General features: G+C 40.0%; 1 protein-coding gene across 1 annotated transcript in view; it reads left to right on the top strand.

The window, feature by feature from the left end:
* Positions 1 to 14,846, top strand: part of BNC2 (basonuclin 2) — a 391,886-nt gene that overhangs the window by 266,122 nt on the left and 110,918 nt on the right. The window contains exon 3 of the mRNA XM_024211083.2: positions 2,165 to 2,267. Coding sequence (XP_024066851.1) covers positions 2,165 to 2,267 — 103 coding nt within the window. The remainder of the gene's footprint in view (positions 1 to 2,164; positions 2,268 to 14,846) is intronic.

Raw genomic sequence — 14,846 nt, 5'->3', positions numbered from 1 at the left:
AGATGGTGTGTGTGTGCGTGTGCATGCGCGTAGCAGTAACATGAAATGCAACAAATCTACAACAGATTAGTGTAAAAAAAAGTTTTTAAAAATAAGTGAAATAAGGCATTTGTTTATAAGGAAAAAAATCTTTTACAGTATAACAGGAATACCATTCCATTTTGCAATGCCTTCATTCTCTTTGCAGTACAATTAATTACGGAGTTCATTAATTAATGAACATATTAGAGAAAGACACCATTACTGACCAGAGGAGACCTGATATATTACTGAGTCAATAAACTATTGAACATGAAACGGGACCTTTCAGTAGAATTTTTTTCCTTGTAACCCACAAACACATATATTATTCTGCATAGTCAGCAGTTCTTTTGTGCCCTTATATTTCATATTACTAATGATTTTAATCAATGATACATACAGCAATGTTTTACAACCTAGCTAATGAGTAAAGGCAGTTGACTTTGGGAATAAGTCCCTGAAATATCTGGATATTTTATTCCATCAGGGCTTTTGAGAGTCAAAGGTAGTAAAAGAGCAGACTAGATGGAAGGGAGGAAGGACTCCTGCATCAGAAATCGAGCAGAGAAATACAGATTGAGTGAGTCAGTAAACCACAAATGGCTTGAAGTTGCTGTGTCTGATGCAAATAAATAAATAAAATGTTTAAAATAGCTTGAACTCTTTTCATTGTCAGCAGACAAAGAGTTTAGCTTGCCCATGCTAATGTTTAATGTTGTTTTCCTTACAAATCTGATGCTTTCAGTAAAGAGAAGATAATTTCTGTTACTTACAGGTATTGCAGATTTTTAAGTGGAAGAGTCTAGGAGAGGTTTGTAAGGCAACAGCATTCATAAAGCTCCCAAGTATCTGCAGTCATAGGTACCAAACTCCCTTCCCCCACTGAACCCCCAAGTAATCATTGATTGCATCTAAATCAGTAGAGAGATATTTTCCTGGAAGTACTGATAGTTACAGTAGATTGTTAATCTGTGAATGATCAGACTAAGTCCCCTCTGTCTCACAAACCTCCATGCAAATTACACCTAAATGCAAGCCATAAATTTACTGGTAGCAGTTTGAAGAGCACAGGTCATCTTTAGCACTGTTTAGAAACACAGGTCTCACCACATTTATGCTGACTTTCTGTGGACCCTCTCCCCCCCCACCCCATAAAGTAAACTTGCTTAGCTTTTTAAAGTACTGTAGTTTTAAGAATGGGTTTAGTTAGATGTATTCATTGTCCAGATTTTAAATCTCAATATTCAGTCTGTGTTTTTAGTAGATTTCCTTTTAAGAAAAAGTGGAAAACATTTGTGTCAAGTATCAGAGGGGTAGCCGTGTTAGTCTGGATCTGTAAAAAGTGACAAAGAGTCCTGTGGCACCTTATAGACTAACTGACGTATTGGACCACGAAAGCTTATGCTCCAATACATCTGTTAGTCTATAACGTGCCACAGGACTCTTTGTCACTTTTTGGAAAACATTTATATTTTAATAACTATATGGGACTAAAAGTTAGTGTTATGTGTGGAGATCGGAGAGAAATTATGGATGCAAAGGAAAGTTGTGCTGTATCTCATGAGCCAGTCCTATCTGTACCTCTCTCATTTTACTGCTGCTTTGGGAACACCAGTTCCCAGACCAGTGGCTTCCTTCTGATACTTAACTGAATTAGATCTTGTGTGAATCCCAACAGGGAAACATGAAAACAACGCTTGGACGGTGTAGAAAAAAAGAGATCTTTGCTCTGCCTTTGTGTATATTTTTATGTGCATGTTTCACTCTTGATTATAACCAGTGTGACATAGTGCTATGTGAAGACATAACTATAATAACATTTTCCTTCAGGCACTTGATTGGAAAAAAATTGAGTTCTTGGTCTGTATTGTTTTAAAGAATTTAAGAATTTATTCAGACTATGGAATAATAGAATACATTATTATTGAATGGACTTTTTTATAATTGGTCAGGGATATTGATATATGCATTTTAAGGAAAAATAAACCCTACATAAAAGAAATAACAGTGCTTTGCATTTTAGAATTTCTTTTCCTTTTCTTTTTTTTATGTTCAAAACCCCCAGCCACCATATGGGCAGATATTTAAAGAACAAAAAAAAGTATCTGGTAAGATATTTATGTGCATTTGTTTCTTTTCCCAGGCCATCCGCTGTACACTGGTAAATTGCACATGTGAATGTTTCCAGCCAGGGAAGATTAACCTGAGAACCTGTGATCATTGTAAACATGGCTGGGTGGCACATGGTAAGAAATATCTGTTCTTTTATCCTCTCTGTTTTGTCCATCTCTCTCTATCTCGTTAGATATAGTGATAATAGCTATATCTGTCCATGCACACATGGGTGTGTGCTTTTTTTAAAGCAGTCTCTACATTTGAGAAGAGAGGGTCAATTATGCCAGCAGTGGCTTCAAGTGTCAGTGGATGTAATGAGTTTGTTAACATTATGTGTGTAGCCAGCGTTCCTATCTGGTGCAGCAAGTCCAGAGGTGCCGGGGCTGTGAACTGCCAAGCCCAGAGGTGCCGGGGCTGTGAACTGCCAAGCCCAGAGGTGCCGGGGCTCAGCCCTGGCACTAATTAAGCACTGTGTAGAGCTCAGAGAACATATTCTAGTTTCCAAGCAGTAATGCTATGCTCATAGCTCTTAGCAGGAAGGCAAGATGTTTATAGTATGGTTGCACAGTGGAGTTCACATTGCCCATATGCAGTAGCCAAAGAGTCACTGAATTCCCATGGAAACTCAAACATACCACCGTCAGCTTTTTGGAGACAGGATGTCAGAATGAAACTGGTATATCCTCCTTGGCTGAATGAAAGCCTTGATGGTAGTTCACACTCATAATATGGCTTAGGGAAGACAAATTCAGCTGCTATGTTAAAGTGGGTAAAGGAGAACTGGAGACGGAGTGGGCTCATGTGTTTGGCTTGCATCTAAATAAATTTTATAAATATACACTAAATGCTTCGGGTTGGATTTTTTTTTTTTGTAAGAAGTCAGTCACAAACCTACCACAAACCAGGTGTATCTTGATCATGTCCAATATAGTTTCAGTAAACGCAATTAGAAGACAAATAAGAAAGACATTTTCTTCTGAAATGATTTCATGAACATCAGGAGAAAAGAGAGAGATGGCTATCTTTGCAGGATAAATTTACGTCTGAGTTTCCTTCTTACAGTTCAGACTATTAGACCAGAAGCAAGCATACTCACCATTCTCACTTTTTCCAAGCATCCAGTGGGTTGTGTTGTATAAATTCTGTTTTATTTCAGTAAGATCTGAAGGAGAAGATCAGTACCTTCCTCCTAAAATGTCCTTGGTTTCTATGTATTTTGTGCATATCTGTGTAATGCATAAATGTGTGTGTGCTGAAAGTAAGCATGTCGGAATGCTTAACAAAACTGAAAAGCAAGCAGTTCTAGGGGGCTTTTCAAGTGTGCCCATTCCTGGAAGGGAAAAGAGTATGTGTGACGTTCCCCTCTGTTGTTATCCGGACCGGATATCTGCTAGATCACTCCAATACTTGACTCTGGGAGCCAGCCTTACCCTGCTCTGCTGTGAGAACCCCCACTCCTGGGCTGTTTATGCACAGCCTCTGGCATGTAAACTGTCCTTGGAGTGTGCAACTGAATGACACTAGCCAATATCTCTGGTCCCAGACACAGCCCTAGGAACCTCCGTCTTGCAGTGTCCAGTTATGCCTGCTGGACACTGCAAGCTTATATGAGTTCGTCAATTTAACAAAGAAATAGATATGTACCAGGCTTGTTATCCCAAGGGGAGTCTCTGACATGCTTCAAACCAAACGCACTGCTTCAGGTAGAATAAACAAACAGATTTATTAACTACAAAGATAGATTTTTAAGTGATTATAAGTCAAAGCATAACAAGTCGGATTTGTTCAAATGAAATAAAAGCTAAAATGTATTCTAAGCTGACCTTAACACTTTCAATGCCCTTACAAACTTAGATGCTTCTCACCACAGGCTGGCTGGTTGCCCTTCAGCCAGGCTTTCCCCTTTGATCAGTGCTTTAGTCGCTTGGTGGTGATGTCTTTAGAATGAAGTGGAAGAGAGAGGAAGACCATGGCAAACGTCTCTCCCTTTTATCATGTCCTTTCTTCACTCTTGGCTTTGCCCCCTCCACTCCTAAGAGTCAGGTGAACATTACCCCATCACAGTTTCAAACTGACCAAAGGAAGGGGGTGAGTCGAGAGTCCAACAGATCCTTTGTTGTTGCCTAGGCTAGTGTCCTTTGTTCCTGTGAGCTGGGCTGGGTTTGTCCCATACATGCCCTGATGAAGTGTGAACTGCCCCTCTGCTCTTGGGGAGTTTTTGCCATGAGGACACATTTTCAGCCTCATAAGTATATACATGAAATTATAGCCTATAACATTACTGTAACAACAATTACTATAACATCACTATAAGAACAATGCTCAGTGCATCATGAGTCTTCCGAAGACACCCAACATGACAAACTTTGCATTGGATACCACACAATGATATTATAAGGATGAATATGAGGGTGCAGGGTGTTCCCTCGAGGTACAAAACGTCACAGTATGTAGGTACAGATCCATTCCTGTGTTGCTTTGTAATGGTTGGATAAAGCCCATTGCTAATACTGAAGGTAAAACAGACAAGTAGGTAGTTGGTTTGCAGATGAATTATGAACTGGATTCCTAATTGGGCACAGCTTCTTTCTGTTCCCCAAAATTTCAGACAAGATACATGCTCTTGCAGTATAACCAGATTCATTCACTTTCTTAGGGGCTTTCAGCCATCTCAGTATCTTTGTAGTTCAGGTAGACATCCGGCTTTGTGCAGGATCAGCACACAATGATCTGCTGTTCAAAGGGGAGGGAAGACGACTTATCTGGCTTATTTCCAATGACCAGACAAATTACTTCTCCATGTTGAATATTTGTAATCATATGGCCTGCTGCATGGACTTTATTTTGGACTATAGTAGCCCAGGGGTTTTTTTTGCTTTTAACCAGAACTCCACATAACAGTGTGGCTTGATTTCTCTGGTTGGTAGTTTTCTGTGAAGTGGATGGGTTGAAAATTGGAATATTAGAAGATAGTGTGAGGCCACCCCAATACGTATAACAGAAATGGCCTAGGTACTAAAGGTGAAAGATGAATGCTATAAGCACTGGGCACACCACTTGTTCCTATGCTGTAGTGCTTTCAAATAGAAAAGTTGAATTCAGCTAGATATTAACAAAAGTGTAAACTTTACAAATGCAACCTGCAGAAAATCATTTTCTTTTCTTTTAGCTCCTTTAAAGTAGATGCAGCCAGAGTATTTACATTTTATGGCAGTATAAAGCTAGTCAGATGTATATTGCCGTATGCACACTCAAAGCATAGGCTTATAAATTAGTTCCTGAAGACTGTGTGATGAGTCTGCTTGACTTGTTGACTTTAGCTACTTTCCAAAATTTGAGGGGCATTCAAAAGGAACTGATTAATTCATTGTACTGTTGCACCTGGATTTTAAAATCGGTGAATCATCTTACTGTTTAAAAATTACTTCCTTTAAGCCCAAAACACTGTACCAATGTTCAGTGAATGCAAGTGGTAGTTCCCACTGCATTAATTAGGGTTTTTTTCTGGTTTTCGTTAATGAATTTCCACTCATATCCTTGATAGATGAGGTAGTGTTTTATTAAATGCGATTATCAAACAATAGGTGTTTCCAATAAGAAGTATCAAGCATATCCAAGCTTGATTACCCAGAATCATAATTAACTGAAGAGGTCAAAAATAGGCCTCAGTTGCAACTGTCTGATGTTTTCCCTGACTCATCCACACAGAGTTAATGCCTGCTAATAATTGTCCATTTGAAATGTTGGAATTCTGGGGCCAAGAAGGAAAGGGCACACAGCCATTGTGGTATTATTTCACATAGCAACTGCTGGCCTGTTTCTTTTTCCTGTTTCCATTGTCTTTCTCATGTTTTTCTTTCCTCACCTAAAACGAGCTGTGCGCTTCTTGAAAGGAAAGGTTTCCTACAAGTTCAGTTCTTTTCTATTCAGAAGTGCCAAAGAAGGATGTCAATATAAGAGCAGATTCATCAAAGCGGTTCTTTTGTGGCAAGATAAATGTTTCTGTTGGCAAAAGTTCAGTTTATCGAGTTTTGACCCTGCACCCTTTCACTATAGTGGTAATCCTACCATCAGCGTTTTTAAGGCTCAAGCCAAAAACTGCATAGAGTATAGCCCCCTTCTCTAGCACGGCTATGCTTGAGAGGGAATTGGTTGTATCTTGTGTGGATTACTGTTTTTTTTTTAGAGGATGTAGAGAACTGGGCTGTTTTAATTCCCTTCCAGCTGAAACTTGGCATTTGTATTGTCAGCTTGGATGGAGATTTATTTTCTAAAACAAAAAAATAAATCGTTTAAATTGGATAAGCCATTTCCTAGGCCTAAAGCAGTAAAACAGACAAGGGTTAAAAAAAAATCTTAAGTCACTTTATATGACCCATAAGATACAAAATAAATAAATAAAATCTTAACAGTGAAATTGTGTGGGCACTTTGATTTAGTGTAGTCCAGGGCCATTTGGTATTTTTTAAAGAAAAAAATCAGATACTTTGAGTAGACACTGTAGCTGCTTCTCCTAATATTTTGGTTGTGTGACAAGTAACAAACACTAATAAAATAGCCTTAAAACTATACCAGATTAGGTACAAAAATCAACTTGTTCAACCTTAACCATGATGATAATGGTATTTTACATGCATGTTTCTCTCTCTCTCTCCCCCCACCCCCCAAAAAAATCTTACTTTAGGCCAGTGAGAGAGGAGAATTATGCTAGGCAGTAACAGTAATAAGATCCCGGTGATTACATCGACTCAGCATTTTGTACACTTGATCTGTCATTGATAAAAGAATATGAACTGTCAAGCCACCAGATGTACCACAGTTTTGGTATCTAGTCCAATTGAATTACTGACCCGATACAGTATCAGTGGAAGTACAGTGTTACCCTCTTGAAATGATTTTTTTATTTTTTCACAGAACAATTTCACAATAAGAAGAAACATATTTTGCATATCACAGTGTGCTGAAACTAGTCAGGACTTTCATTCTGTTTCACTACAAATGGAGTTCCACTGCATCAGACTTCACTATTGTCAGTTTTATTGTATGTTTATTAAACCTCTGAATTCACTGTCACACTGGCTGAAAAATGGTCATATAATCAAAAATAGTTTCTTGTGTTTCCCATAAATTGGTCACCAATCTAAACTCAGTTAGATGTCAGATACAGACCCGTTCTTGATATATTGTGCAACTATTAATATTCTTGAGCTAGTTAAATTTCACACTATTCTTGGAATCGAGCTGTTGAGGGCAATTAAGTATCCTGTGAATATTTTTTTTGTTTGTTTCCCTGTGCAAAAGTGGACTTTTTCTCAGATCAATAAGTTGGCCCTTAGCTCTCTAATAAACTGTGCCAGGTCTTTTTCTTGGTGTATGCTGAGCAGGGCATCTCTGGGCAGGGCCTTTTATTCTAGACACTGTGCTCTGGGGTCTCTCTGAGCTATACCTGTTCTCTGAACTTCACATGACCTCTTCTCGAAGCTGGGTGCTGGCCAGGCCTTTTCTCTAATAAATTTGAGCTCAAATTCCTTGGTGGATTTAATGAAACAGAAATTGACTGGAGTTTTGCAGCACATAGTGCATAGCCATTACTCCTTTTGGTTGAAAAGGTGCCATCCAGCGAGTATTAATCCCCAGTCTCACTATGTGGGTTACACTTTAATCTTGCCAGAGAAATAGTTTTCCGCTGTCAAGTTTTTATATAATGCACACACTAACTTGCTGTAAATGAGACCAACAATCAAAACAATGACCCCCACCAAGCACCAGAGAGTGCTCTATCGTAAGTTCACATGCATGACATGACTATGACTTTTTGTTCATTCCGAATGGCTGAGCAGCCATTTCTATATGGTAATTTGTAAAGTTGTCAGGTAAGGGAATGGTGGGGAGAGAGAGAGAGAGAAAGGACAATAACATCTCTCCCCCCCCCCATCCTTTTCCCTATCAGCTACTGAAAATTTTAGAAATTTCATCTCTCCCTAGCCAGACTCTTTGTACAAGTCTCTATGAGGATGTGGTTTAATGTGGGGAGGTTTAGGACTTTTAACATGAGCTGCATGGGGGAAAAAAAGTGTTATGTTAAATTAAAAACCTTCCTGTGTTATCACATTTATCTCAGTCCAAAGCTGTTGAGTGACAGAAATCTGGAGCATTACATTTGCAAAGCCAGAGCTCAGCTCTGCCCCAAAACCAAAGGAGGTCACAGGTATAAATCTCTGGCTAAAAATTGGCATGGATTGCAATTTGGGGGGAGGGGAGAGCTGTGTGTGCGCACACTGTAGGTAAACTTGAATAGAATATCTTTCTATATTTTTTAACCATCTTGTAGAATTTAATAGAGAATCATAATCTTGCTGTAGAATACTATAAGATGCTCATAAAAAGCCCATTTTCAATTAAATTGTATAGGTTTTCAGATTAAATTCATATTAAGTGGCTATAGAAACCTATTGGTTCCCTCTTCAATTATATAGGACTTTTCCACAAGCATCTTTGTAAAGGAATTTCTTTAGCTCTTAGTTACTTCTCCATCTGGTTATGAAGACCAAAAACTAAGTCTTCATGTTAAAGTGACTTTAAAATAAAAATAATGTTAATCTACCTCTAGACTGGATTTAACTGCTGCTGAGGTTCCCAACAGACAGCCAGGTTCCTGTACCTCCCTTGGCAAAGTCTCTTTAATCTATCATTTTCTTTTTGTTCTAGTTGTTTTTGCCTAAAATCGGTTGTCCCTTCTCAGTTTGACCTGGGAGGACCATGTATTTGTTCAGTTTGTTTCCTGGCTCATCAGCTTACAGTTGTTGTGCTTTAAAGGAAAGTATCCATGTAAACAAACCACACAATGTATTAGCCTTTTTCCTCTGGTTTTGTGTGCTTGTAAATATTTCAGTTGAGTGTAAATACAAATGGATCATACAGAGTCCTCACAAATTCCGGGCAAGAATCACCTGCTTCCAATACTGGAGTATCACTGTGAGATGTTTCGGTGAATGCAAGGGACAGAGATTCAGAAGTCCAGCACCAAATTCTCTGCTCCTCCTCACCCCAACCCCCAAAGTGTAATGTTAGAGCAGCATTTGGCCCATAGCTTTCATTTTCAGTTCTGCTACTGATGCATTCTGTGATCCTGATTAAGTCATTTTCATTTCCCTGTGCCTCGGAGTTCCTGTCTGCAAAACACACTTCTTCCCAATATAATGCGACCCGATATAACATGAATTCGGATATAATGCGGTAAAGCAGCGCTCCGGGGGGGAGGGGCTGCGCACTCCGGCGGATCAAAGCAAGTTCGATATAATGCGGTTTCACCTATAATGCGGAAAGATTTTTTGGCTCCCAAGGACAGCGTTATATCGGGGTAGAGGTGTAGGTATAATACCCACTTTCACAGCTGTGGAGTCTCAACTAACTGTAAAGCATTTTGAGATGTTTAGATGGAAATGGTTGTAGAAATGCAAGACATTATAATTACTTGCCCATTTGTTAAATTATATTATTACAGTTACATTTACAAACTAGCCTCCATCTAGAGATAAACAAGCCTACATAGATTTTCCTCCAGTGATGAGAGTTAAGAAAGTCTTCAACAGCTGGTCCTTCCCTTTTAGAGAAGAGAAGCCAGTAAGGGGCGTGGGAGCTGTAACTAAGGGTGCTGGCTTGAAGTGGTTTCCATCATATACCAGGTTTGCAGTTTGGTTCAATGGCTCTCAGCTCCCCCACTATACTGTTGCAGCACTCCTGGTAAGGAGAAAATTTTTCTGTTTGAACTTACAAACTCCTGGGGGGCTTTAAAAATCTGGGGACAGTGCAAAAATATTAGTAATTTAATTTTGTTAATGAAGGATAATTTTGCTTTCATGGAAATTCCTCTATTAAGGGACAGTAGCAGCTCCCAGTTCAGTTTCTTCTTTGCATGAAAGCCTGTGGCATCCTTGAACATGTTCAGTGAAGTAGGGGTTAACTATATGACCATTGAGGAAGATGTAGCTTGAGTCTTTGAATGAACAGGAGCAGCAGATTGGTTGGGACTGTCTGCTGGATTTTGAGCTTCATAGGACCAGTACTGTGGAACTTCAGAGCAGGAGTCTCAACTGAGCTGTGGCTGTCAATTTGGGCACTTTCGTAACAAGCGGTCACGGTTACCTGAATTTTAAATGAATGAAACCCGTAACACTGATCCCGCTGCACATGAAGGGCTGCGATGTGCTAGCCCCTTTACCAGTTTATTACATTTTATTACATCATAAATTTTATATCTTGCTAACGATCCTAAAAGAAGCTTAATTGTTTATAGGAACATCTTAATTAACTAGAGTTCACCAGGTTAAGCAGAACACAAACAAAACAAACTCAACCACTCCATTCAATCTAACAGCGCAAGGTTAAAACAGGGAGAAGGATTTGATGGCGAGAATAAAAATTGCATATTGCTTTCAGATGTTCTAATGTAATGATGAGGCCTTGGGTAACTTTACCTCTGCTTTTTATATTGTGAATGTGACAATCACTGGATGGGAAAAACATTGTGTTACCTTTACTTAGTAGGAAGAACTTTGACTCAAGCTATCGAGTTATGAGGAAATTTGCTCCAGATTAATTTAGCAGACCCCCCTCCCCCCCCAGTTTTTTATCCCATTCCCATCCGGATTTCAGAAACAGAAAATGTATTCTGGAAAGCATACACTTAAACCCCTGAAAGACTTCTCTAATTACATTCTAATTGATTGCAGTCAAATTTGCTGAAGTGTATTTAAACTGGAGCTGTGTGAAATGGTCACAGTACATGAACTTTATGGCAATCACCCACAAGTGTCTTCTTTAGTTGTGGGGGGTGGGAAAGAGTGATGTTAAAAAGGGTAATACTAGTCACATGGCCAGGGCCGGCTCCAGGCACCAGCGCAGCAAGCAGGTGCTTGGGGCGGCCAAGGGAAAGGGGCGGCACATGCGGCAATTCGGCGGTGGGTCCCTCTCGAAGGGAAGGGCCTGCCACTGAAGAAGAAAGTGATGTGGTGGAGCTGCCGCCGAAGTGCTGCCGATCGCGATCGCGGCTTCCCCCCGCCGCCTGGGGCGGCAAAAACCCTGGAGCCGGCCCTGCGCATGGCCTGATATTACAAGGGCTGAACATCTTCAGCTACCGGATATCAGGGCAGAAGGGTCTCCGTGGGAATTTGAGGGTGCCCAACAGCTCTCAGGAGGCACTTGGCAGGATTGGGCCTTAGGTATAGTTATCTAGTTAAGTGTACAATTGCATGGTTACATTGGTTAGCTTCAGCCCCTCGTTTTGTAATGTTTGAAACAGAACGACACTTGTACCAACTGGTGATTGCTGGCAGCCTGCTGGCCATCTCAGGGTCATGCAGCCAATAGTGATTTGGGGATTATCAGCCTTAAACTCCACTATGGTCTTAATTTGCAGAACAAAGTCCTGCTTGCCTTCTTAAGGCAGCCTTACAAAATGATACTTTTCCACTCCACCCAAGTGGGTGGTTTTTTTCTAGGTGATATATATTTCATTACAATGTTAAGGCTAATTTAAAGATTAGCATCTCCCAGACAAATTATGTAATGTGACACAATGAAGCTTGGGAAGCTCCAAATTCAGTCTCTTAATCCAGGATTCCCAAACTTGCTTGCATGCAAGAATATATAATAAATCATCCAACACTAATACAGCTGGGCCCCAATCCCATTGTAGTGTAGATGGAGGGATGCTTCAGGATGGGTATGGAGGAGGCATAGATGTTTGGTGAGTAGGCAGAGGGAGGAAAGCTGAAAGATGAATGGTAGTCAAAGGAACCTAGGTGCATGATATGGGTAACTTCTGTTACAAACTGCAATCCTCAACAATATTTTTTTTTAAATGTAGACCCATGTGCGGGTCAGAAGTGGCCATCTCTGCCAGGTAAGACAGTTATACTAATGCATTAAGATAACTGTGTCCCTATTCTCATGGTCTGTCCCTATCAGTTAAAAAAAACAAAACAGTGCTGTTCTGATTTTGTAACCTGCAGACTCTGGCCACTTGAAGGGCACATCAGCCAACTAGGCTGCTGGCTGAATGCATACATTCCACGAGGACCATCCTGACCTGGCCTGTCACATGTTGACACCTGCTCATCCCTGCCCACACATGGCACTCCAAGGAGATCTCCCTCTTTGCTTCAGTCTTCCTCCACATAGAATCTCAAATCCATATGGTGGCAGGGAAAGAGTAAGAGGGATTTGCTTTTGAAGAGGAGGAGGAAAGGGAGCACTGGGTTCTCTTGTCTCTCTCCCTGCTTCACTCCTCTCTCTCTTTACCCCCCCACCCCCATGCAAACCTCCCTAACCGTCCCCTGCCCTCAGTGACAGGTGTCCTGGTTTTTCACTTAGACAGCCTGCCCACCCTGAGAATGTTTAATAGTCTGTATTTTATTCTGGGAACAGAGACTGAGGCTCCCCTATCTCTCGTAGCAGTTAAGTCCCTTTGATCATACCAGACATCAACAAGAAAAAAAGAACTGATTTTTTTAACTTAATTTTCTTTTAAGGTTCACTACTGAGTTTAAAAAATATCCCCTCTCATCGAGTATCTCCAAACAGTCAAAGTTGCTTCTAACCTTCATATCACAGGCAATAATTTAGGGAAAACTTTTTCTTCCACTATTGGTGAAAAAACATATATATATAAAACATAAAAGAAAACACCTGTTTGGCTTGCAGGAATTGGCCTGGGAGGCTGTTTTCCTGACAGGCCAAAAGCGACCATCACAGGGCCCCTTAAAAAAAAAAAAAAAAAGTCAGGATTTTTTTCCCCCTATTTCATGTGAGCATTGGCAGAAACTCTGACAAGCAGTTCTTCATATTTTATTATGTTCTTGTCTGGCAGAATCTCTGTCAGGCAAAAACCTTGTCAGCGGAAAACCTGTCGTAGGATCAGAGGAGACAAAAACAGGTGTCACACAGGCAGTCAAAACTGAAGGAAAAAAAAGATTAGGCTAAAGAGAGAAAGGCAGACAATTACATTAATGCCATTGCTTTTATCTTATAGATGTGTGTTATTATCTCGGGGTGCTGAGTGCGCAATTGCCTCAAAGAAAAGTAGACAGGAGACAAGGGGAAACTTGATAGTTATTAACTGAAGAGGCAGTGTGTCAAAGCTGGATGGGGTTCAAAGTTTTGCAAAGGGATAAAAAAAATAGCAGACAGCAAAGCAACGTCTGTGAACAAACGGTGGTTCTGCTTTCGGCTACATAAACCTAGTAGCAATCTAAATTTTTCAACTTGGAATCAGATCATAGAGAGAAAAATTAATGAAAGATTTCATTCAGACTTTTTAAATAACGTTTATTCTGTGTACATGCAACTGAAATGCAGTCTGCTTTTTTTTTTTTTTTTTTGTCATTCAAGAGGCATGGTGAGGCATGAAGAGGCATTTGTCAGCTTAGCTGTATTGTTTGGGTATGTATAAAACACCCATGATGAACACACTTTTATTTTTAAAAAGCTATTAAGAAACCTTTAACTAAGTGTGAACATCTGTACATGCAAGCTGTAAATTAAGAGATCACATATGTGTCCCTCTGTCAGAGACTAAATGAATTTGGCAAATGGCTTCCATTGCTAGTTCTTAAATACTGTAAAAATCCAAAGGAAAAGTTGCTCTTGCTCCCAGATCAGAAAATGCTGTTCTCACTCCCCCTCCACAATGTTTTAAAATCTACAGTGACTGAGTGAATGTCTCCTAAAAGTAGATTAAATTGGGACAGCAATGAGAACGGGGTGAAATGAAGATAGCCAAAGGATGCCATTTCATGCCTCGTGCTTTGTTTGCACTGTATCAAGATGTCATCTCTTCACCCTAAATGTTCATGTTCTCTCACTGTTTGAACTGAAGGGTGTATGGGGAGATTTCATGGCCTCTGAGAGCATTTATACCCTTCTCTGGATATTGCTGAATATCTTGCCTATGTGCACCTTCTGTTCCTGGCTAAGGAAGACACTTTTGAAGAGCAAATTTTTCACCTTTGAAATGCACTGTGTTGGGCCAAATGGCAGGTATTATTAAAATTTGTTCCAGAGGGAGGATACTCCCCTAGGATTGCTGTAGTTTGCCCGCCCTTTCAGCAAATTATTTATTCATGTGCTGTATTCCCTCCTTTAAGAGGTGTCTTACTTTTGTATAGGTTGGTGGATTGGTGATTGGAAAAAAATTGATCTGAACTCCAAAAAATGCGCAGCCATTCATTTTCACCTTTCATTCAAGTAAATGTAAAGCTAACTGTACTACACACTACTGTATGTGGAAATTGCCACTAATAATGCTCTGTTTGCTCATCCCGTGTTGGTTGTTCTGCGCACTGTGTTGCAACAGTGTTATGGAGCCTTGCCATATGGGTCTTGTATATTTAACCTGCCTGCCAAGTTTTGTTGTTTCAGAAAGTGGCTCAGCTCATTTTAAAATAAATAAATAAAAATCTCCCATTTGTTGCAAGGCTCCCTGAAGTGTGACTCACTCTGCTAGTCATGGAAACACAGCAGTTTAATGTGGGAGTTATACCTATGGTAAAACCAGCAGCATAAAACAGAAAATTTTATTTTTAAATTTGTGCATGTGTTGTGTGCATGTCTGGTAGGTTGGGTGGGGGTGTTGGGGCTTCAGGAAATATAATAAATAGAAAACCTGTTCAATCTAAATTTAAGATGGAAATGGGAATAAGATCCATTTT

The sequence above is a fragment of the Terrapene carolina genome, unplaced genomic scaffold (genome assembly GCF_002925995.2).
Source record: "Terrapene carolina triunguis isolate 2854851 unplaced genomic scaffold, T_m_triunguis-2.0 Scaffold113, whole genome shotgun sequence".
Classification (NCBI taxonomy): Eukaryota; Metazoa; Chordata; order Testudines; family Emydidae; genus Terrapene; species Terrapene triunguis.
Note: the sequence above shows the minus strand (reverse complement) of the source record. Positions and strands in the feature narration are given on the sequence as shown.